The following is a 25998-nucleotide window of genomic DNA, read 5'->3' as shown; positions in this document are numbered from 1 at the left end:
TTTACATACATTCGAATAGCATCAAGTACCGTAAAAGCTTATTCGACATCATAGTGAATAATGTTGACAGAGTGACAAAGCAAGTGGATAGAGCGCTATTTAATATTTTATTCATACGGGTTCTTTCTGTCAGTTGTTAATATTATGAACTGAATTTGACCAGTCTTCGTGAACTTACAAACTCCTTAAATCGATACTTCAATATTCTGTGTTTACAAGTGAATCGTATTTTTGTAAACAATAACCAATGAGATCCAGGATATCTTCGACTTGTCAGCTAGGTGAACATGCATTTTTAGTGTTGTGGATCAAACTGAAACTCAATCTGAATATCCGTTGCCTTATTAATTAGACTACACAATCATAATAATCACTACAATTCATTCAACACTAAACGAGTAGGAAATACAACGAAATGAGCATCCAGTTTTTTAAAATCCCCAACCATATTAATTACATACGAATTTCTTATTTCTCTGATTATTACTCGCTGACAAATCGCTCAGAAAAAAAAGAGACGATAGAAATCTGAAAAATTTGAAGTTAAATTTTATTACACACAAAAATAAATGACATTTTATTGCTTTTTCTTTAAGAAATCTCTCTGTTCATTTTTTAACAATAAAGTTTAAAACACAAATCTATTGTGAACAAATGAATTCAAGTTAACAAAATATGAAAGAATAAAAAGATATAATTGTGTACACAAGCAAAATGTTTGCAATTTTTGTGCATTCACTGATTGATTGTGCTTAAATTCAGTTAGTGAGAATAATTTCCTTTTTATTATTATTATTCTTAGCGTGTGCATTAATTCATCTACTTCGTATATATTCTGTGATAAAATCAAAACAAAATAGGTGTCGAGTAATTGACCATTGAAAATAACAATAAATAACATACAAAAAATATGGGATAATCCACTATCTCACTCAAGTATATATATATATATATATATATATATATATATATATATATAATATCTAGGCGTTAGCATTGTGCTTGTGACATGTCTGTAAATTTTCAATATTTCGAGGAAATATTTAAAATAAAACAGAATGGTTCGAATGAAAATTCATTGAAAAAATATTGTAACGACAACAATAAAAAAAACGAAATGGATAAATCAAATGGAGAGTAATGAATACTAAAATAGTTATGAAAATAGAAAATAGTACAAGATGTGTAAAGTTGAAAACAGGAGAAACAAAAACACAGCGAAACCAGGAGAAATATTCTTTTCTGGAGAGAAACTAATATTTACTCTTCAGGTAGCAGAACAAAACTAGCTTTAATTGTTATATACTCGATTTTCATTATTAGTATTATTGGTCTTACATTCACAGGGTACAGGAAGATGAAGAATAAGTAAAGAGAAAAAATTATAATCTTTACTAAATAAATATACAAGAAACTCTTCCTCAATATATGTTCCCTTGGTTTGTATTATTCACTCACGAAAAATAAACAGTACAATGTAACAAAGCCAACTATCGATTGTGTATCGTAAAAGATGAACAGATGAAACTATCATTTTTGGCAAAGCGTATAACATAAAACAAAAGGTTTATGTGTGTACAATGAAAAAAAAATTAGGATTAACAAATTAAAACACTAAAGAAATTGAAAATAGCGAAAATGAGATACAATTTAAACACAAACAAAACAGTTAATTATTTGTCAACTATTTTTTTCCAGGTTTAAACCTTTATTATTATTACTATCGTCAATGATAACAAGATCAGTATCAAACGAAAAATAATATAACATCTTTTCTACTATTCAAAAAGGTACAAAATTGATTTTCATTATTTTTTTCTTCAGTGGAGAAGTTTTTCTACTAAAAAAATAGATGAATTCTTTCTCTACTAGTGGATTTGATGAATATTTAACATTTACTGGATTTGTAAAAGTAAACGTAAATAAATAGATATAAACTTGTGAGTAGTTTAGTATATTAGTAGTATAGAGTGAGGAGAATAGGCTTGTTCGATGGACGAAACACATACATAATCAAATACAGAAAAACATCAAAATTGCAAATTGATAAATAGTAATTCAGAAAGGAAACTACAAAAGTAGGACCGTTTACATATTCATGTTTGGCAGATTAGAAACAGAAGAAAATAAGCAAATTATCTATCTGTTTTTATGTGTATGGACACATATCTGTACACAAGTAAAAACTCACCGAAAATAAACATCTAAATAACCTCATCCCATTATATATATATATATATATATATATATATATATACAGATGTGTGTCTGTGTATGTGTAATATGAATACAAGGTCATCAGTGAAATTTGATACTAATATAAACTAAAACTAATAGTGAATAAATCAAATGGTTTTCTACTTTTCTCAAAATGTAATATTTTTGAGAAAAGCGGTATACGTATGTGGAATAATGTTAAATGTTTGAAGCAGAAAAAACGAATGAGTTTGTTCCGATATATGAATATCTCTATAGAATATCAGTTTAAATGCTTTGTAACACAATATGCAATTTATTTAGTCACTGTAAAATCCATAAGATATTGTTTCATTTCCACAATTTAATTAACTAAGAGGTTGACGACAACTGATTATCTCCATAGGATACAATGAAGTGAATGATTTATTTGGTAATAAATCATTCGGTGTTCTAGAAAACATATCGGAATACGATGACCCGCCAATGATATTCCTTGGGCTATTCGTGTATAATCGATTTGTATTATAATTCACATTTGATGTTCCACTATAAGTAAGCGATGGAAGTAGACGAATCGAACGACTACCGCGTAGTTTTTCTTCATATTCTAATAATTGTCGCCAAAAACCGGGATTTGGCTGAATACATGGTCTTATACTGCGCACGTGTTGATAAGCATCAGCAAGACTCATATTCGTGTGGCGCATTAAATAAGCTAATACAAGTGTACTGGAACGTGAAACACCTGCCATACAATGTATTAACGTTTTACCACCACGCCGATTTTCAGCAGCTATTCGATCGGATACTCTATCAAAGTGAACACGTAAATTTGCACTTTCTATATCTTCAACAGGGACATGAATAGTATTCATCACAGCATTACGAATATGAACCGGTGGAGAATCAATCATTGCAGACACTAACAATGTAATACCATGTTGACGTAATCTGTCCGGTGTGATAGCATTTAAACTACTCAGAAACAGATGATTATTGATGCGTGCAATTTGACTGAACATTTGCATAAAATCTATTTGACAGACAGTATTGTATGGTATAAGTGGAGTGACAGTAGTATTTCGATTCCCAATAGCAGAATTATTATTTCCTGATTTAGGAAGTGTATCACAACTTTTTTGTGATTTATCTGACGAATTAAACAATATTGGAGTGACTGACGGTGTTTTTGATCTTGTTTGACAATAAGATGAATTACTTTGCACTGTTTGTGTAGTGTTTGTTATAGTGTTAGATGTAGTTTGTTTATCACGATTATTCTCGTAAGCACCAGCAGCAGAAATCACTGAACAGGGATTTAATTTATCCGATACTACTGTGGTATATGTGCTACTAAAATTACGTTTGGGTGTGTTGGTGTAGTCATCTTTTTTAATTTCATTGGTCTTCAATAAATTACTAACAGGTAAATCAGAATTATAAAATTCTAACAGTTTTGATCTTTGCTTATCACCAATTGGTGGTTCACAATCATCCCACATATTACGACGTAAACTTAGACTATTTGCTGTCTGATTTGTTGTACTGTTATTTACTAAACGATTATTAATACAAGTAATATATGGGGAGGCGTGGGTGTAATTTGTATTACTTGTGCCAGTTGTAATAGTTGAATGATTATTGGAATCGGAAGCCCACGTTTGACCTACATATGACAGGCTTGTGCCATTCATATTTTGATGTGGTAAAATTGTGGATGACTGAGGCGCAGGGGGAATGGTAGCTTTATTAATCACATTTGTTCGTCGATTTTCATCAAAAGGACGATAACTTGAACTGTAGATTGTTGAATAACGATTCATTTTATTTATTGTAATGTAATGATTTCTAGATAAACAGGAATTTGGTACATCTTATAAATTAAAAAGAATTATTACATAGATTGGTTTACTATTCAGCTTCTTATGATGGTCAAATATAAAGGGAAAATAAAATAGTGATTTTAAAATTCAGTAGAAATAATTACGACAATTACACATACACTAAGTGTAGAATATTAAAATGTGAAATAAAAAGTAAAACTTATGATAAAGTCATTAAATGTGATAATACAAAAATTCCCTAGCTACGGCATAATTAGTAACCTTAATTTACGAAGATAAATAAACAAACCATTGAGTTAAATAATCAAAATCTATAGAAACTTCAAACAGCCAGCTGCTTTAGAAAGTAAATTTAATTGTCATTCAATGTCACTTAAGTATAAGGTGCCAATATTAATTTCAAAAAGGAGACTATACTGACAGTTAAGTAACAATGTTTAGGCATGATAATTAGGTGATTCGCCTTAGATATTCAAAGCCATGTAACTTACCTAGGTTGACGACTCCATAAAGAGAACTGATTCCTGATGAATTCGTTCAGTGCGAGTATGATATAAACATGTTATTTATTTCCTTGTGATTCTGCTTTTGTACACTTGCTTTGGAGGTTGTTTTGGTTTATTCTGTATCTATACTGTTCTCACTTTTTCTTCTGATACTGTTGGAGTATAGTTGTTGAAGTGTAGACATCAAAGGAAGTAACATTATCCCTATACATTCAATTATTTTGCTTATCTTCGTGATTTTTGGTAGGTAATGTGAGTGGTGAATTAATTTTGTCTACTTCTGATTGCCACATACGACAAAGCAAGTAACACTGTCCAATACCTTAAATTTAGTTTTTTCCATAGTAAAAAGTCAGTTGACACTAATTACTTTAAGCTAATCAGTTAAGTTCAGTAATAATTCCGAGCAAACTGGTAAACGTATTAAACTGTCTCATTTTCCATTGTGAAGGTAATAACAATCATGGTGACTGTGAAATCGTTGAGAATGGGTAGAGCTTTTTAACAGTTAATATTAAACATCATATAAAAATTATACTAGGACAATATATCATGTTCTCCGATTTAGTGATAGTATTGGGAGCTTGAATTATATAACCTGATCAGCATTAAAAACTAGTTTACTACTTTTTAGTGGACGAAAAAAAAAAAAGGTCTACACTTACAGATAGTCAACTTAAACTCAGATGAACAAATGATACAGCGTTGGACTGCAGAGCTGTTTTATATAAATGGAGATGAATAAAGGGGACCACTAACTTTCATCGTGATTGTGGATAAATATTACTAGGGAGTGCTACCATACATAAAACATAGATGAAGTAGAATTTTTAGAGGGTCACCTGCAATTATCGAGTGATCAACTAATATTTGACGGTACACAAATGTATCTGTAGATTTCTACCCACAAAATTCAAGACGATAATTGAACAGTCGTTTTGACTTACATAAGCCTATTGAACTTCGGTTTTAATAATTCATATAGTTTTCTACACATTTATGTAAAAAGAGTGATCCCAAACAATGCTTAGTATACTTTTATTTCCCTATGTTCTATACACTTTAAGAACGGCTGACCAACCATTAATCTAGCATTAATATAATTAGATGTGGGAGTACATGAAGCCAGAATATTTTTTACTTGATGATAATTAATTCGAAAAAAATTAAAATATCTTAATTACCACAAGTCTCAAGTATACGTATACAAACAGTATTTCGTAACAAAAACTCGTGTCTAGAGTGAAAAATAACTTGGTAGATAGAAATGTTTTGCTTATTACATTTACTTTTGATTACTGCGAATTTAAGAGATTATCACAATACGTGTCGGAAGAAGATTAAAAAACAACAGAAGAGCTTTTAACTGTCCATTTTATGAATATGGATCGATATGAAACAATTTTGGCTACTTGAAAATCGTTTATTTCGTAAATAAAAAAAAACTAGGTGATGTAGTTATGAGAGTATATTTGAGTCAGCTCTCCCTCTCGAAATGCTCTCACATGGCCACGCGTATACAGCTACTGTCAGGGAGGACCTACTCACTGCCTTCTCGTGGAAGGGGTGTTGTTTACGAAATTGAGAGGACGAAAAGCAAATGTCCGGCGCTTTAACCAGGTTTGTGGATATAGAAGATCCACCTAGGGGAGTTAAAAAACCCTGATTCCAAACCAATGGTGCACATGGACTCCAGGATCTTGAGGGAACAAATGGCGTACGAACCAATTATCGGTCACCGGCTAGCATGGGACTGCATCTCCTAATGTTACTCCACTGCCTTGTGGATCGGACCTTTAGGTCAAAGGCTCCGGATGTGGCCCCCTAAGAAAACCACTCGGGCAGTATCCCAGCCCTCACACAAATCGAATGATTTATGTGGCGCATATCTATTTGGTGCCTCCTTGTACCAATGTTTACGTGTTTAAATAAAATAAAACTATAATATGTTGTTTAACTTGAATTTAGACAGTTGATGTGTTTGATACAGAACAACGATTATGTCTCTATATCATGATTGTGTACTAAGTACTTTCTGACAGAAACATGAGAAAGGATAGAGGTATCGAGAAGTTTCCACTACCTAAAAACATACTAGAAGGGTGGCCTGCTTGAGCATCTAGGCTACCTGTTCCTGCCATCTGGATATTTCAACAAGTTATCTATTTTTGTTTGTTCTATTATATCATTATGTTTATTAATCACATAACCTACTCTGCTGTGTTTCTGAAAAGTGTACAACCTTTCGTTGTCAAAGTTACAAAAAACTCAATAAGAGACAATGTGGTTGCTGGCAATATACAACGAAAAGAATACACATTATTCAGATGTTCATTTACTGAAGTGCTAACATCTAACTGGCGATCACTCAACATCTATCTCCAGGACCGACCAAGAAGAAAGAAATGGCAACTTGTTGAAATACTTTGCGCTGAGAATTTTATATTGTACCAAAAATATAATATTGAATAAAGCTGATGATAATAATAATAATAATAGAAATATAGGTAAATGATGGTCCAATCTTATGAGCGATTATTATTAAGGTACAATATCATTTCAAAATACCAAACTATTATGAGTTTATCCAGAATTTTAGCAACCAAGTGATATTTGTGACAATTTAAACTACTACCAAAAGCTCAAGAATTTACTAGCTTATATAGTAAAAATTATTAATTAAAATACTTGAAATAAAAGCATCTTTGGAGCAATATTTTATTTTAAACACACAAATAAACTGTGAGCGATCCCATTGTAAGGTGTCGGACAAATATGATACTACGATAAAATAATGATAAATCCCATAAACACAGTGATGTATGATTGGAATCCTTGTAATTATAAAGTATGAACTCTAATTGTTGAAGGAATTTGAAAGCACATAACAGCAAAACTCATGACGTCTTTTAGAGACAACGCATTATGTTCTGTGCTAACGGTGATGTGAAGTCATAAGCTGATGATAAGACAGGTACGAGGATTCGTTGTGGGGGATTAAATACGCAGAAAGATGGAAAAAACTGTCGTACGAATACTCATTAAGTGACACTGTAGTATATGACACAATAGTCTGTCGGAGGTAAAAATGAAAATGAAATAAATAATGTGGAAAAATGAGGTATGTGAGATTTATGGTTTATAAAAGCACGCAGATGAAAGCGGAACAAAAAGTTAACGCTTACAAACAAACACTAACAATTAACAAAAATTTTGGGATTGCCCTGATGAAATGGTAGCTTAAAAGTTTGTTTCAGTTGGTGTAAGAACTTTAGACGAATATTCCTAATATTTATCATGCAAACCAGGAAAATAAGTTTTATTTGATAAAGCTAAGGTATACTTTCTTCAAAATGTTGCTTAAACTAGAGTAATAAAACAATAAATTGTTATAAAATAAAACAATAATAATACAACCCAAAAGTCTCCCATGTCGGGGCTAACGATAGTATTCAGTTGCTCAGGTATTAATAAGCAAGGCGAGGTTCAAACATGGGCTTGACCTCTTGAGATTTGAGAGTTTAAACTATGGAGATACAACTTTAGTAGAATGATAGGACCACTAAGTGTTTAAAATTCCCTACATGTGCGTCAGTACCACCGAGTTCGAGTCATGTTATTTAACGTTGTAAACAGATGACTAAATATACCTCGCCAACCGTAACGGGATAGCCCATATTTTCGAGAACAATTCAGACTACTAGTTAGTAACTCATTCCATATCTTGGTTAGATAGCCCCGAGTCCTTTTTAACTTAGCTAAATAGCATAGCGCGTCAGGGTATGTGGAAGTCATGCATTATGTAACACGTAGGCAGTTTTGGAAACTTGGAACATACATGTCTTTAACTTTCAGTGACTTTGTTTTACGACTGTAGAGTAATACAGAGTGGACTATTTCTCGACGTACTTTTTGGTAGACAAATTGACACTCAAATGTACCACGCTTGACTAAAGCTAGGAATCAAACGGGCATTTAACATCTGCGCAAAGATTCCATTAGTCACGTTCGGTGAGATTATTAAGGAGGTTAGACATATTTGAGTTTCCCAACTACCATGATCTGAGGAACAAGGAGAAAGTTATGCAACTTTCTGACCACCTTAACACTTTAACTAAGAGCTTGTATTGCAGCAGACTAAGCAAACACCAGGTGAAGGACTGGAATATTTATTATCTTCGTGCATTTTACTTTCAGTAAATGGACTAAACTTCCTGAATAATGTAAGTTGAAAGCTACAATGGGAAATTACGTCATCATTATGGTTTGTTTAGTGGTTATGAAGAGCCTCAGTATATTGGAAACGTACACCGTAAATAGATTATACAAACATGCTGGAAATACTGATCCAGAAAATAGTTATGGTAATGATCAAATTATTTCATCAATATGATGCGTTTAGACTTTCATCATGAGTCCAAACACATGTGATGAATAAGTAAATCATGTGATAATTCGAACTGTATTAAAAGACGGACTGAACATTTTCAGTTGAAACACGTACTACGTTTTAATCAATGTAGTTAGAGACGTTTAAACATGGAAACCAGTACTCAGTAGCGTACTACAAGGTTCTGTTCTAGACCATTTACATTTCGTATTATACGTAAATGAACTCCTGTGCACCGCTAAACCCCCAATCCTATTTTATACTGATAACGCCAACAGTAACGGGAGGCGAAGATGCACGTACACTCCTGGCCAACCTAGATGTTTTGCTTAACTGATCTAAAATTAATCCCTCTAAGTGGATCTGCATGAACATTGGAGATGCAAAAGTAAATAATTACAGTACTGAGGAAGGGTCGGTGCTTTTTGTCCTATCTCACAATATCCTAGGGGTAGCGGTGAGTCACAACTTTAAGATCACGGCCCGTTGCCGTGCGGTTGAAGCTAAAGGGTTCAGAACCATATGGACTTTAGGATGAACATTTACCAGGTTACATATAAGTATGTCCACCACAGTATACACAACCTTGGTGGGATTTAAAGTTGAAGACTGCGTCTAGGCTGCAGACCACCATTCGATATGTGAATCTTGGATCATGAAAAACAGTAAAAAGAATAGCTACCTGTAGGATTCCAGAATTCACACATACAATGGCTTGAGAAGTTTTACTTCTTTACTTTGCCTTGCTGCAGATACAGAGGTAATCTGATTATGATGTATAAAATAGTTAAAAATGGTTTTGGACCTGAAGGTATTATATCTTTTCCTTCACAACAGATCAGAACAACTCAGAGTGCATAACAGGCGAGTTCAAAGGCCAAAAACGAACAAAATAACTATGCTAACAGGTTTTCACATCGAGTCATCAACTCTTGGAGTTTGATCTACCCGAAGTGGTTGGTGAAATAACTTAACTAAAACATTACCGAAATTAAGATTACATTTTCGTCCGTTCGTCTTCATTGATATAAGAAATGTAATTACTTTACCAACTTCAGGTTTATGAGCTCGACTCTGAGACATAGAATTCACTAGAATTCATAACATTCACTAACATACGACTACGTGTAATAGGTGGTGTTTAAAGGAACTATTCATAACACACTGTTAAGTTAATTTCTATGAACATATATAAATCTTGGTTGAAAGATGGTCATTTGATAAATGACTTCATATTTTATCTACCAGAAGCTCATAGATGAAAATTATATCTTTTGGTTGTAACGTTAGCTGTGTATAGACACAGTAATACAACAGATGAAATACATGAACTGGAGTAAAATGAATTTTTGAAGATTCACGAAGAAATGTTATCCGATTTCGAGCAGTTTTATATGAATTAAACCGACTTAAACAACACCATACTATTTAACAGGATGTTTGGTGCTGTCTATCACCAACGACTTACCCCAAGTGTGTCAAATCCAGTAGGATTTTTTTGATACCAAAGATTTAAGATTGTGCTTCAACGTTGAGGTTCAAGCGCAAATTAATCATACTGATTGATACCGGCTTATCATAAACACATTAGGCATGATGAGAACTGATACCCGACAGTACTGTCTGAAAGTCCCTAGAAGTTCATTCTTGATTATCTCTAGGTTTGACAAGACATAAAATCTCTAAAACAATCAAATATCCATCACTATTGCTTTTGGGAGATTAATGAATTCCCAAAACTTTTGATAGATACTAAGACCACTTTAATACATGTAGTAAACTAAACAGTTGTTTAGAGATATTTATGCGAGAGTAATATACGGAAATGACACATTTGTTTTAATAGATCTTTATCAAAGATATTGGACAGTCCTGTTACCCACATAGATACTATAAATACGTTCAGAAACGTCTACATCAATGATCATATAGGAAGAAGCCTCTAGTATACAGCATTCTAGATGTGGTATTATCCAGATGGGAAATAATTCAGTCCATAATGTTTAAAATATGAAAACACTGATTTTTATACACTCATGAAATAAGGAAAAATCAAGTTTCCCAGTGAAGCATATTTAAACCAGTGTTATAAAAACATGGGTTAACACTTGAAACGTTTTTTTTCGAGTAAGAAAAGTAATTATGATATAGGGTTTGTTATCGTAACCACAGTTTTCGCTGTTTTTTAACATGTGTGCCACAAAAAAACTTGCCTCTGGAAATTCTGAGGGCGATTTTAAATAAAGTTTGGTTAGTGGGATAAACATAGAAACACTATAAAGTCTCATTTATTTATTTATTTCAACACATAGATAATGGTACAAAGAGGCACCAAATACATATGCGCCACACAAATCTCATTCGTTATGTGTGAGGGCTGTGATACTACCCGGGTCTAACTTCAGATGTATAGGACCTACGTGGAAGAGCGAGTACCAGTGTCACACAGGATTGATTCACAACTTAACGACATACAGATATATGTTAATAGACTAGTACAATGACTAGAATCACAGAAATACAAACAACATAACAGAATTAAGCAGAACAATCTCTACCTGGTATAAACCGATATGTTGAGCAATAAAATAAATTAAGCTCTCCAAGTTCTGTACATCGAAAAATGTGTTATTTCAAACCTTCACTAAAATTTTAAAAAAGTGTTATAATGATATTTTAGAATGAACAAGTAACGAATGGAATATTATACATTTCTTTGTTTTAACTGTTGTCATGACAACATTTAAGCTCTCACCTTAAACATATGTGAATGTAAGAGAAAGGGCCGTTAATTGAATTATCTCTCTGAATAACCTGTTGCATTGCAGTCGGAGTAATATATTACTTTCTAGCTCATGACCGATATCTTAAATGTGTTATTATGTGATGATGACATGTCACCCTATGTTTCACCATATATTTCCAAATCACCCTTCATGTATTCAAGGGTTTTTAGTTCTTTTTACACCTCGCGTCGTCACACATTCGTCGACGGCTTCTAAGTTTCTTGGCCATATGAGTTCATCATGATTACTAAGCAGTATTAATGTATTTGCATTATTTCTGGAAACACATAAAATAAGCAATGTATAGCTAAATCTTTGTCGATGTTTTAAACCAGTGTATGATTATGGTTCACGGTTGGTGGTTAGGGCTAGGAACCAGATTTATGGTTTTCATCACTAACTGTCATCAGGTAAAATGCCAAGGCGCTATTTAGCCAAATGGATGAATGAATTTTGCGCCAAAACCCAACACCTGTTATCCTATATCTGACTGATTCGTCCATAAATTGTGATTTCGTTTGTTTATTAATTACGTGTGCTGGAATATATCTATGTCTCACCACAGTCAGATCTCTTTCAATGAAGAATTCGGTCAAACATGATGAGTGAGATGCTCTGAAACCACTTTTTATCTCTGATAAAAGATTACTTCCTCCAACGTGACGTTAAATAACGGCTAGAATAATCTACATTAATTTGATAATGATGCTAGTTGGACAAACCTTTCAATTGTTGACTGGATGTTTACAAGGCTATGGCATCCTTGGAGTATATTTGTACTTTTGGCTGCTCAATGGCTAAGCAATCATATCCTCCAGAACTTCCATGATTCAAGGACGAGTATTGTCAGGACCACTAGGCTTATCTAGTCTGACATGTCAGAGTATTTGTTGAACAAATTCATCCTCAGTAAATACAGGATCCGTCGAAAATTGTTAGAACTAATGTCCGGGCTCTCAACATCACATTTTGAAAAATCACCGAACTACTTAAATGAGGCTTTATTGACATCACTAATTGACAGTCTCAGTGAATTTCGTTGCAGCGGTATTTCACCACTTTTTTGAGTTCACCTCACTATATAAAAGAGCAACCATTTATGACTGCTCTGAGGATCTAAGACCACAGGTTTCTCATAAACTAATAAAGCTCTACTCATAAACATTTCAGAGGCGTTTCTAGTTTTACAGTAAATGGATTTGAATTGTTCTGAGTCTGAAGAGGTGAACAGGTTCCTATGTATCTTTCTATATCTAAGATACTTTTTGACCCATTTTGTTATCTGTGACAGATACTTGTTAGATCTATGTGATTTTAGGCGTGACATAAATAGGAACGTAACAGAGTTAAAAGTAACCTTAGAAATAAGCGATATCTTCTCAATTGTTGAGTAAATGTTAAATAACTCATCCATCACTCAAGCACATTCGCTAAAGGCCGGAATGCTTATTCGCCACACATTTAGGCGAGTTTAAGTATGATCACTGGTTATGTCACAGATCTGGACCGTTGCTGCTACCTTGACGTGGTGGTCGGTCTTATCTATCGTAATGAGCCAATCAAGCTATATTGGCTGGAACATAAACATTTACCAAATATTTCTTTCAAACTGTATAAATAACGACAATCCAGTAGATATCTCCTGATCAAATTGCAAATGCAAGTTCGAACAGTAAAATAGTTTAATCAGGGCCAATTCCTTTTCGATTTGTTTTTTAACAATACCACAATTGGTTTGAGAAGTACACGAATGATTCTTATGATATACAACTTTGCACTTTCAGAATTTACGGAAGCAGGAGGCGAAGTAAACTAATCAAGAGAATATGACAAAGATTCCTTTGAATGACACAGAATTTGAATATCTAAGAACTACACTTATATCAGAATCAACAAGTGTTTCAGATAAATTTGATAAGCTGTATTATTCTAAAGGATACCTTACAGGAAGGCAGGTAGGTAGACAATAAAAAGATTTTGGAGATTGAAAAAGTTAAATTTCTTCTTTGCAACGTCGTTTCAGTATACCTCATATTTATACTAGTCCCAATTGTCGTTTGAAACATTAATAAGTCACGAAGATATAATGAAATCTGTCTGTTTGAAGTTCTTATTTTTTGAAACTCATCCTGAAATGCATGACAAGCGTTTTTAAATTCACTCATTCAATGAAGACGAGCAGCTGCCAAACTGCCACTATATTTGTTTGTTCTCTGATTGATCGTCAAATTTTGGTATTTTGGGTAGTGAAGATTATTAAATTCAGTGGCTTTACATTATGGACTAACTTGAGATAGACAACGTTTAAGAACCATCAAGTGCTGCTCAGCTGTTTCATCCTATAGCGAAACTTTATGAGTATGGTTACACAACTCCACTAAGGCTCGAATCCTGAACCTTCAGGCCTTGCAGAAAGTATTTGATTTTCGGACCACTGAGTTATCATCCAGTAGTTTCCATTTATAACTTCAACCGATTTGCGATATCATGATTTAGGTGCGAATCATTCTGATTGACAGTATTTTAGTGAAATCGTTTAGTCTGTAATGTATTTGGGACAACCAAGTGATTAGTGCTGAGGTTAAGGTCATAACGTTTGTGGAGATGTAAAATTCACCGACTATTATGTAAAATTTCATCTGCCGACATGATTGGGAAATACGTTGCGGATGTCCACCCACTGTGTAACATGACTATTGATGGTACTTGACGTAGAATTAGGTTGAAAGAGAGCTATAGGAGGTAAAGATAAAAGATAACATCAGTTCAGGTAGTCGTATAATGATAGTCAGGGCAGTGTGAATGGGTTTAAACCGCTTAGTTGAAATCCCTATGTTAATTGTGATTACGAATTGTAGACTTAAGGTAACATGACTCAAGATAGATTACAGTAGGGCGAATTGATTTATTGTCTTTCTTCTTATTCTTAAATTTTGTTAGTATTATATCACAGTTTTTACTTCTATATTTTAACCCTTCGTCTCATATTCCATTCTCTATTCTTGATAATTTTCATCACTTTGCGTACTATTTCTTTGCATAGTGTATTATTCATTTATTCTCACCGTGCGTATATTAGGTATGAAAACTTAAAACTGTGTTTAGTTGTGCATGTCACTGAGTTTTTATATAATTTACTGACAAACGTATTTGACGCAGTACAGTAAGACATTTTTCTTAAAAGTATAATTATTATACACAGATGTTTTTTTCTCTAAGGTTCTCCATGTAAAATAGGTGAATAACAAATAGAATGGTTCGAATCCTGATTCTAGGTGATCAATCAGGTGGTGTATTTGAACAAATACCAATCTATGTACTAATAGTCTGGATTATTTGTGAAGGTTTAACGCGGTTATTCCAACCTTCATGTCATGGAGAATTTCCATGTCGAATTGTTGACAAATTTGGAAAGTGCAGTAGTTTTTATACATGCGATGAAATATTGAAAAATAAATAGTGAATTAATTTGAACTTTGCTGGTGTTTTAAAATATCAGAACGAGTGATATACACAAAGGGATTAGTCTCACAATGATAAAATTTTAAATATCAAGATTGAAATCATGACCGATATACATACATAAAACTATAAATAACTAACAACTTAAACATGGAGATGTAAAATATCAACTAACTTCAACCTACTACGTAATTTGAAGGAAATGTAACTTATGACATTATCGGTCCCACCATTAGACTTTGCAAAAATTTTCATCCTTTGTACAGAAATTTTATTCCACTAAAACAGGAAATTTTAACATGTGTTGAGAATTACTAACTACTAGCAAGCTCAAAAATCGGTCTCATGCAGTACAAATTTCTTTATTTATTTTATACCTTCGAGTTCTCACGTTCATTCTTTCTTTTTCAAAGAGTGCTTCTAACATTTGATTACCCACTTTAATTTGTATCAGACTTTTAAAGTCCTTTATTTGTGAGAATGTTAACTACTGTAACTTCGACTGATGGACTTTGTGTGTGGTTTTAAATGACTATGTATGACTAATTGCATAAAAAAGCAGCTCCAAATATATCGACAATGCCATCTGATAAATAAACGTCATACGTAGACGAATGAAACCATCATATATACATTTCATGTTTTTAAAATGTTAGTTGAAAGTTTGTTAATTTATCAATTACTAATCAAATATCAACAGAGTGATTGCTTTTTACTCGACCCATACATACACCATGAAAGTATAATTTGCTGCTCCTAATTTATCTGATTGCATAGGATAAATTATGTCGGCTGCAGTCGTCATCATATTTCAATATCTGATACCATAAAAATATCTGAGAATCATTGAAATATCTTGTCTATCATGAAAACAACTTCATAGTATTTTTATTATTAATTAACTAGGCTACTGATCATTACTTTCCCTTTCGTTGTCACTCATATTTTTAGGCTGCTGCCATTTTAGCTTGTTATAAAACAGCTCCAGAAAGAGTCCGGGTGATAAAAGCTTTACAAAAAGTACGTTTTCATCCTTTTATTAATATATGTATCATTACCAACGTTTGATTTGATAATTTCGAATAAATTGAGCATTGAGTGGACTGTTATAGATAAATAATATAGTCTGATATTAAATATTAGTCATGACTACAAACTCTACCCGTTGTTTTACTTCAATTCTCTCGTTTATTTTTCCTTGTAGAGATTATGCCGTATGACATGTGCTGAAGCAATTGAAATATTAAATATTTTACAATCAACCAATTATGATCGATTATTTGCATTAGACTGCATTAAACAGTAAATTATTTGTTACTCGATTAACTGTTTCAATTAATTAACTAATTTTTGTGCTTAGTTTACGTAAGTTTTAGAAAATAAATTATTAAAGTGCAGAGAGGTTTCAAACTATGGAGTGACAGATGTTTTTTGTTAGAGATGTTTAGCTCATAAATAAGATCTCAATAGTTACGCCTTTTCTAAACTAGATATTTCACTTATAAAGCCTTTGATTGTCTTCACTGGCGACTTTTAAAAGAAGTGAGCTATTGGAATTTCTCTACAAGTGATGGGCAGTTTGTTCTCATGATATGGATGGATTTGATTGGTTGTTAATGTCAGCTATCCTTTCATAAGGCCTGTATATAGTTCGGTAGTTATTTTCTCTTCTACTCTTTTTTCATTGTAGCTTGTCAACATCTTTTTCGATTTAACTAATTATAAAATACTGACCGCTTGATTAATAACTTGAATGCTATGGCTTTAAGGATTGTTTGACATTTTTTGTGTTGCATTTGTACAGGGTTTCAATATTTTCTCAGTTTAATTCATGTTCACATATATGATACGCATGAATATGGGTTATAACGTTAAGATTACCAATTTATTTTTACGTATATCAGGTTGAAAAGGGTCGTCATTTTGATCTCATCTTCCTCAAGGTTTCGACAATTCATTTTGCGAATGTTTCCTGACTCATCCTCTTTTGTCTTTATGTTTATCAGGTCCAGTTATGTTGATTAAAGGGATTATGTTGATTTGTAGGTTACAGTCAGGCCTGAAAGTTCTTAACAGTCTGATATATTCATCATGTATGTTATAAACGTTCACGGTAAATTTTCTACCTGATCGTGATTTAATCACAAACTTCCGAAATTACCATTGAACGGATAGATTTTTAGTCATTTTAACAACAGAATCAATTGTTTTGTTTCGGTTTGATTATCACCATTAGTTGACCCGTTTTATAGCAGTGATATCGGTTAAGGAACTATTGTAAAAGTTTGAGAAGACTTACAGTCTTAGTTAGAAATTCTATAATTGTGTACACTTACAACTCCAAGCCAGATCTAACAGCTGACATACTGGTCGTATAATTAGAATCACTTATTACGACCTTAATGGTCCACACTTTTAATTTCAGTCAAACATTTATATACCGTGATTGGTATTGTTAATGGGTTATTATTTCTCTTTTGGTTTGACTGACTTCATAGGCCATTAATTTACGCATGAATTGTACAAAGCCTTCATAACATAATTTAACCAGGATACTTTTGTTGATATGTATATTAATGTTCCTAATTCTTTTTCCTCTTTAACTCATATACTTTTACCCAAAAATATGTCGGTTCTCACCTTCTCATTTTTTTGTCTTTTGTTTTTCAGTACATTAGTTGATCATGAAACAACTGACGGCATTGAATATATCTTGAAAGCTTTTGTTTATGAAACTGACAAATTGAAAGCCTTACAAATATTGTCAACTGTAATGTTTTAGATTATTTTGTTTTACAAATGATATAATTACTTTTTATTTATTTATATCTACACACATATAGGTTAGTATGTATGTTAGAAAAGAGTTAGCCAGTGGTGGACATCAAGTTTATGCACCATTTGGTGGTCTTTATACCCAAAGCTTTCCAGGTTGTGAGGCCCTCTATGGACCAGTTAGTGAACAAATGGCTCTCAAAGATGTAAGAAGTTTTCCTTTTTATTATAAATAAATTTATTACCTTTTGATTAAGTAAATTCACTTGCAGTAAGCAATCCACTTTTACGTTTGTTTTCGCTATATAATTATATTAACTGGAGAATTGTTGAATACCGTAAAGTATCGAAAAGTTTACTACACCATGGGGTTGTGTACTTGTGACCACATACCAGATTAAACACAAGACCTTCTGGTCTTGTAAGGATTTTAGACAGAGTTTACATCTTGAACACTAGTCAATGTGGGATTACTGAGTGATAGAGGCAATAACTGTCTAACGTACGCGATAGTTTAGTCCTACCAATCACGATTTCGCACTAGAAGTTTGAGAATTCATTTTAAAGGGAATCATTAGTTAACAATTCTTTTTTGTTCAGTTGGGTGGTTTGAGGATATCAGTTCAGTTGTAAAATGAATCATACCGAGCACTGATATCAACTGTAGAACTACTAAAAACCGTGGAGCATTGTTTACTTTTACTGTTACTTTCATTTTGATAAACTAAGTGAATTGTATTAACCTCAAGCAATATATTGTTTGATGAGGCACAACAATGTTTAATATTGCAGCATTATATTACTTGAGGTAAGCGAACTCATCCTAAAGTTCCTAAAGAGATTGAGTCTTGTACTTTTCTGTTTTAGTCATGCAACGAGGTTGATTTTCTTTTTATTTTATACTCAGATTTGCAACAATTATTAATATTATTTAATACTCATTTATTATTTTTATTTAAATGTAGTTTGCTAAAGTGAAGTGCAGATTTCAGTGTAAATTGATATTAATCGAAAGTTAACGAAAAACGTTAAACACTAATCAGTTGTCTTATATCATATTAAAGCCTGTCATTCGAGATATGCATGTAAACATTCAGGAAGGAAAAACGGATTTTGAATACTTCAGAATGCAAATACTTGTTCAGATTATATTGCAACATTAGGTGTGCTCAAAATATGTCAATATGCTAATTTGAGCCCTCATAAACAAATTGCAACTAAAAGTCTAGTGTATAAATGTGTAATTGGTAAATTAATTACAAGTTGTTAGATTTCTCAAACAATATTAAGGGATCTGTTTGTTTTCACTGACATACAGTGACTGGTCAGATCATGCCAGTTTCTGTCGAATAGATTTTCTTTTAAAATAAAGTCAGCTTAAAGTTTTTCAGGGCCATTACTTCCCTTGGAGTCTACATTTTCCTCACTTTCAGGAGATATACAAACACTTACTTTTTGTCTTATTCTAGTATTTTACCTTAATTAACATCCATAAAGTTCGTTAGAATACTGTTTTACATTTGATGCCACAACTATAAACGCCTAACATTTTTGACACTACATCTTAATGATCGACCTGTCAATTAAATGAAATATTTCAGAATTTTTATGTGTGCATATAAACGTAACGAAAAGAAAATTATAAATTGATAGTCTTAAGAAAAGCAATCTAGAAATGAACACGGACTAATGATATTGGAGGTTTAGTTTCGAAATGTTTATATCGATTTATAATTTCATAAATTACTGTTGAATTGCATTATCGTAACGAATGGTAAGATTTAATCATGAAATTTTCACTTGTTCTTTGAATAACAATAAAAATTGCTTCATGAAGCCTTATTATTAAGCTCTTTAGCTAGGGGCTAGGAACACTTGAAGGAAGTTAAAGGCAATTAATGTAAACCCCTGAACCTAGGCTTCATAATAGTTTTCACATATTGTCAGTCTTAGTTTTGAAACCATTGTCGCTAGGAATCATAATCTGATACTTCGTGGATATCGATAGCTGGCTAGTAACAAGGATTTTTTGGATCTCTACAAAACCAACTAACATCGTACACTGTCTCGTCATTTAGACTAACGGGCACATTCCAAATCAATTGGTGAAATTCAATTAGCACTGAAGACTACATTAGACTGATGATGGTCAATGCTCGGTGGTTAATAAATGGAGAATGCAACATTATCTAATATACGTGCGTCAAAATGTTAGTTATCAAATACATCTGCCAGCGATTTCTTTCAACAACTCATCACTTCTGAGGTTATAAATGACATCAGAGTAATAAGGTCAAAAAAAACTTCACGGGGATAATTTGATTCAGAGGATTTTGGTATCTTGGTAAATAACTGATAATAACAAGACCGATTTATATTCTAATGCTCTGCTTCACAACTTCTATGGAAAACACAAGAAAAATGTATTTTTTACTTCGTTAGTTACTTATAAGTAGTAAGATGTTTTTTGAAATCCTTTTCGAGAAAAACAAGTCGATTCGTTGAAGAACTTATGGGAAAAGTGATAGAAATAAATTCTAATTTATTTTTCTCAAGTGACCAGTCTTCTGATACATATTTTAGTAGTTGAATTCAGTGAGAATTTCATTGTGTCATGGTATTCTTACTTCAGTTATCATGTTGTAAATTGAGTAAATTCAATTTCATATGGTACACATTCGTTTCTATAACAAGGAGCATAATTTATGTATTTATTCGTTGTGTATATAATCGTGGTAACTCCGTTTTGAATTGTTGTCGAACAACGAGGTAAATAATTGTGAGACTATTTAGATGAAAATTAGTAAAGTTAAGCAAGTTTTACAGGCATATGAGTAGATTTTATTTAACATTTATACCAAATGGTTAAGCTGATTAATTAATTTCTTTTAGTTAGCTTAAAAATTAGTATATTTCATTTGATGAAAGCTTTTTGATAGGACAAGTGATGTATGCATATGGTATTAGGAATATACTTATTTTCATAACCCTTCGTGTAAATAGACTGAACTCGAGAATGCATAAAATTCAGGATAATATTGATATAATTTTACCGTCTTTCTAAATACACTATCTATTCAAAAAATGTAAGGAAGAAGTATGTAAACAGTAGTTTTCTCCTTTCCTTACTGTCTCGGTTTTTCTCGTTCTCCTATGCATTCAATATTTCATGTTGTTTTCAATTAATCGGGAAAAACCAAACATGAGAAAAATCAAGTCATAGGAGTGTGTGCACTTTATCTCTGCTAACCACTTTTTAATATATACCTATTTGTATAACCTCTAGGATTATTAGTAAAAACGAATGAAATATAACGATTATGCGAGTTATTCATTTTCATTTATTACTTTCAAAAAATATATCTGTATTATACACTGTCTCTGTTTATGTCAAAACGTAAATATAGGAATAAAGAATTAGGCTAAATTAATATTAATTATGCCGATTTCTAGTGTATTCATTTATTATTTCCATTGTGATTATGCAAGTTCTAAAAACGTCTATCATTACTGTTAGTTACTAATCCATAGTTTAGATTAGCAGTTGTTTCTGTGATTTTTTTTTCAATATCTGAATAACGGCTTTTCTGTTTTGATCAATTGATTTGAACTGATAGTTGTAAGACAATATGGTTTGTTCATTCATCCTAATGTTTTAATACACAGTCTGATGATAAAAGTATGAAATAGAGATGGTGGTAGAGTCCTATTTGTGATTCGTCAACTAGATGTGCCTACATTTCATAGTTGATATTCACTCCAAGACTCAAACTCATTGCCGTTCGCTTCAAACGACATCCCTTTTTTCTCCATTTAGTTAATGAGTTCAGACAGCCACTGGCTTGCCTAATTCAGTGAAGTCTAATTAATTTTTGTATTAGTCGTTTGGATCTTACCATCGACGTCAGAGACTATAATTGATCAGTCTCTTATTGGAATATATGCATACTTTGCGGACTGCCTCGATATTGCCTTCAGTCACAACCATTATATGCAGAGATAGATGGAGGCTAGTTCTAAAAATCATTGAGAGGAATCAAACAATCAATACAACAATCAATTAAAAATATAAATTATTCATAGAAATCATTTTTGTTTTCACCATATTCGGATGAATAATGATCAGTGATTAGAATATTTACAGTTGGATTGACGCTTCAGAACGAATTTAAGGAATTGTTCCTCCATGTTCAGTTAGGTCACTTTTTGAGAATGATTTTATTAGGGCACAATGTTGACAAAAATTAATTATCAAAATTCAGCTGAATACAATAACGAGGGAAGATGATTTAGTGATAAAAACAGAGTTATACTCTGGACATTTATCAGTTGTAACAAGAAACTTTTAGGTTATGAGTAATTTTCTTTATCGAGCAACCAATGAGACTTTATTTCAACCATTTTTGACCCCATATTGGAATTGTTTTGTTCTACTGATTTCTTAAAGTGATACATAAGTATTTTTTGAAACTTTTTACATGATTTATTTCATGCGAATTGGTTAAAATTATACATTAGATGACATTTTTGGTGATGATGGTGTCAACTAATCCATAGATGAAACAACATTTCATGGGTGGCATTGAGAAGTGATTGCACCTTATTGTGGATTGACGAAACTTGAAGATGATAATCCTTGGAAACTGAGTGGAAAGTCTAAAACAATAATATTCCCCACGATACCTGAGAATCCTGGGTTCTACCTCATGTGAAATCGTAGGTGTTTACCTTTAAGTAACTTTGATAATTAGAAAAAACCAAACATCTAATGCTTCATTGTTTCTGTAGTTAACCAGTTGATGATCAGGTCATCGTGAAAAGTAATTTTTAATTATATTTGAACTTCTCAATAGTGTTTTAATAAATACTAGCTAGGTAATTTAAGAACAATGTAGTTATCGGAGAGACTTCAGATATGCAACAGTCCTAACGAATAATAGAAATATAATCTGGATATTTTTATTGAACACTTAGGCACGTTTATGTTTTTAAAGAACATTTAGCTTCTAATTATAGTTCATCGTATAGTAAATTCAAATGTGACAACAATACTGAATTAATCTATAAATTTTCACCGAAATACATCAGTAAACATACAATTGCTGAAAATATGATAATGTTTTGTTTTTATTGCGAAATTAATTATTACGTGTGTTTTCTAGGGGACATTTTTGTTACAAAAACACAGTCATTTTATGTAAAACCGTGTATGATTCGTTTTAAACAATTGCAATCGTGGTAGTAGAATAAAAAACAAGCTTGTTTACACAAATGTAACTCTCAGATAAATTCACTGATATTCTCGGTGAAACTAAAACGCCACCTACTGAAAAATGACATGGACATGATATGCAATGATGTATTATCTGTAAGCGCAGCATAAAAATATTATTGATGATTAACAACAGAGAACAGATCATTGAATGCTGGATACTGACACCTCAGCATTACGTTCATCAAATCTTGATGGAGTAATGGAATACAATGATGGATTTAAGGCTTTGTATTTGGAATTGAAACAAGAAGCTTCCTTTGATGTGATATTGCTGATAACTCTAGTCTACAGAGTTTGCAGATTCATAAGCTTAAAGTTCTATCAACTAGTGTCATAGCGAGATCACCTGCTTTTAACTTATGTTCACCTATTATATATATATATATATATATTCATCCATAATTATCCTATTGTTGTTTTTTGTTTCTTCTTTCAGCATTTAGTAAAGCCTTCCCTTCCAGTAACAGTAAATATACATCCATCACTGTCAATATTTCATTCATCACCATCATATAAATATATAGGTGATTTAAACCGTTCATGGTACCCCGGTGGTGGCAGACCACCTTTACCACCAACAATGGCGGAACATGTTAAAATAGGTCCACCAAAACAAGTAGCTGAAAGTGAGCCGGGTTTTCTCGAAAAATCCCCCAACTTCCATGATAACAATGCTAATAATACCAATAACGTATGTTTAACTGCTGAATAATTTTATAAAAGCAAATAAATCGTCATCTATTTGTAAGCAGGCAGAAACTGATTGTCGTTTTTAATATTATTTTATTACACATTGATTTTTTTATCCATTGTGAAACCAGTTGGAAGGAAATGAATTTTTCACACTTGCGATTATTAGATAAATGCAAGTCGTAAGTAATTAAACATTTTTTCCATCTGAAAGAACCAGACTTCTTTGCTTAAATTAGACATAAAATATGACATTCAAAAGGATTATTGATATTTTTGCTCACAATTTTGTAAGAATATACAATTGAATATATATGATCAATCAGTATTTTACTATTGAAGAATATGAGATGTAGATTTTTAAACTTTTTCTTCATGGGTTAGTTAACTATCATAAGAAAAAAACAATAAATAATTACTGATAAAATCTGCTGTCAAGTTTTTGTTTCATTGCACACCAATTTATTAAATGTCACTAAGTAAATTATCCTCAAATAAAAAGTACTCCGTGGCTTATTCATTGTAGTTCAAATAAGAGCAAAGCTATTAATTCCATTAAGATCTTTCGGTAATAGACCTATTTTAGTTGTCTTGTGATATGAAACAATCATCATCTAACTTCCTCGGTGAGCACCGATTCTTTCCCATAAACTCAAGACTTCGTCATTTATCATGTAAGTTATCTCATACGAAATATCTTGAAGAAAGTCACCTGATACCTTTTGGTTTGTTGTTCAGTAAAGTGGTATTCATCTATAGAATGGACAAATAGCGCATTTTAGAATCTTGTACGAAACTGAACTAATTCGAATTCTCATACTTTACTGCATTACAGATGTAAACTAAAAGATCTTCAATGAATAAGACAGATTGATTTATTCGCTGGAAGCTTCATCTAACATAGCTTCAATTTAATACCGTCACATTTAATGACCGAAAATGAAAAAAAACACGATGTTCACAACACAGTCATAGTCTCTTCGGTTAACTATTTTTCACAACTTCAGCTGATTTAACTCCTCTACAATGAACCGTATTTTTAACGCCGCACATAGCGTTACTTTTTGATGAAATGACACATTAGTAGTGTTTAGATAATACCTTCAAACGATTACTCGTGAATGTGTTTAAAACGACATATGTTATAAAAATATTCAGTTAAAGTGTACTGTTTAAAAAATTTACCATGTGAAATAATAATCCAATAATTACTAATGATCAACTTCGAGATAAATATCTAAGAGCTGTTAAGCCAATTGATACATTTAGACTTTAAAATCTTTAGGGAACTTACCCTTAAAGTTAGAATTTATTTATTTCAATAAAGTCACAAAGCGAACATTTGAAATTCGTAATTGTTTCATATAGTGAATTGCGTAAGATTCTTTTATGATTGGGTATTATGGTGTAAGTAGTTGTCAAGTTTTACTTGTAAGGTATGAAATAATCAATAAATATCCAAATTGAAAGGAATGTCTCTGCCGAGAAATATATGGTCTAAAATTTAAAAAAGAACAAGGTCACTAAAACACAGGTGGCTGAAATAAAATGTAGTCTAGCAATGAATTTTTTTGACATAAAATAATGTGATTTAGAAACAGTATATTCAGGTGCAGCAAGCGCGATAACATAATCTTTGCTTACAGGTTTTAGTATCCGTCAATCAGAAGTTTTTCATAGAATGAATCTACACGGTTTTAAAGCAGTTGGCTGGAGAGTAATTAGAGTGCATAAAAACTAGCTAATTCAGCAGTAGGAGAACATATAAGGTTCACAGTCGCACCGCGCACATTCATGGTAATAGATCTTTAGTCACTATCAAAACAGGGTTACTTTACTAACGTGACTACTCAAGTTACAAAAGAGAGAAAAAGTCGGTAAGATCGGTTACCAGGTTAAAGCACCGATACGCGGTCGTTTTCAAACTTCAAAGTGATTTCCAACCTATCACGGTATGTTTTTCAATTCTGTTTTCAAGGAGATTCACGTTTTTTTAAGTTTTAATGTGTAAGATGTCAGAGAATGGTTAATATCGTTTTAAAACTAAAACTAAACAGATCGTCTTTATTTT

General features: G+C 32.2%; 2 protein-coding genes across 3 annotated transcripts; one reads left to right on the top strand and one right to left on the bottom strand.

Moving 5' to 3' along the window:
- Window positions 1-539: 539 nt before the first annotated feature.
- DUSP14 (Dual specificity protein phosphatase 14) lies at window positions 540-11877 on the bottom strand (the record flags this gene model as incomplete). The annotated part of the gene is made up of 3 exons (XM_051218762.1): window positions 540-4072; window positions 11498-11548; window positions 11871-11877. 3 exons carry the CDS (start codon window positions 11875-11877, stop codon window positions 2565-2567), a joined length of 1566 nt encoding a protein of 521 aa, XP_051071507.1. The 3' UTR covers window positions 540-2564.
- MS3_00003609 (uncharacterized protein) lies at window positions 11678-24354 on the top strand. 2 transcript variants are annotated; one of them, XM_012943510.3, is made up of 7 exons: window positions 11678-11711; window positions 13510-13680; window positions 16139-16207; window positions 16392-16489; window positions 17858-17957; window positions 18031-18168; window positions 23674-24354. In XM_012943510.3, the coding sequence occupies exons 2-7, from the start codon at window positions 13552-13554 to the stop codon at window positions 23947-23949; spliced, it is 810 nt and encodes a 269-aa protein (XP_012798964.1). In that variant the 5' UTR covers window positions 11678-11711; window positions 13510-13551; the 3' UTR covers window positions 23950-24354. The 2 variants fall into 2 exon arrangements, with proteins under 2 accessions (XP_012798964.1, XP_051071506.1); XM_051211443.1 differs by having other exon boundaries at window positions 17858-18168.
- The last annotated feature ends 1644 nt before the right edge of the window (window positions 24355-25998 follow it).

Source organism: Schistosoma haematobium, chromosome ZW (genome assembly GCF_000699445.3).
Source record: "Schistosoma haematobium chromosome ZW, whole genome shotgun sequence".
In the NCBI taxonomy this organism is placed as follows: domain Eukaryota; kingdom Metazoa; phylum Platyhelminthes; class Trematoda; order Strigeidida; family Schistosomatidae; genus Schistosoma; species Schistosoma haematobium.
The sequence above is the reverse complement of the archived record's forward strand: the minus strand, read 5'-3'. Positions and strand labels throughout refer to the sequence as shown.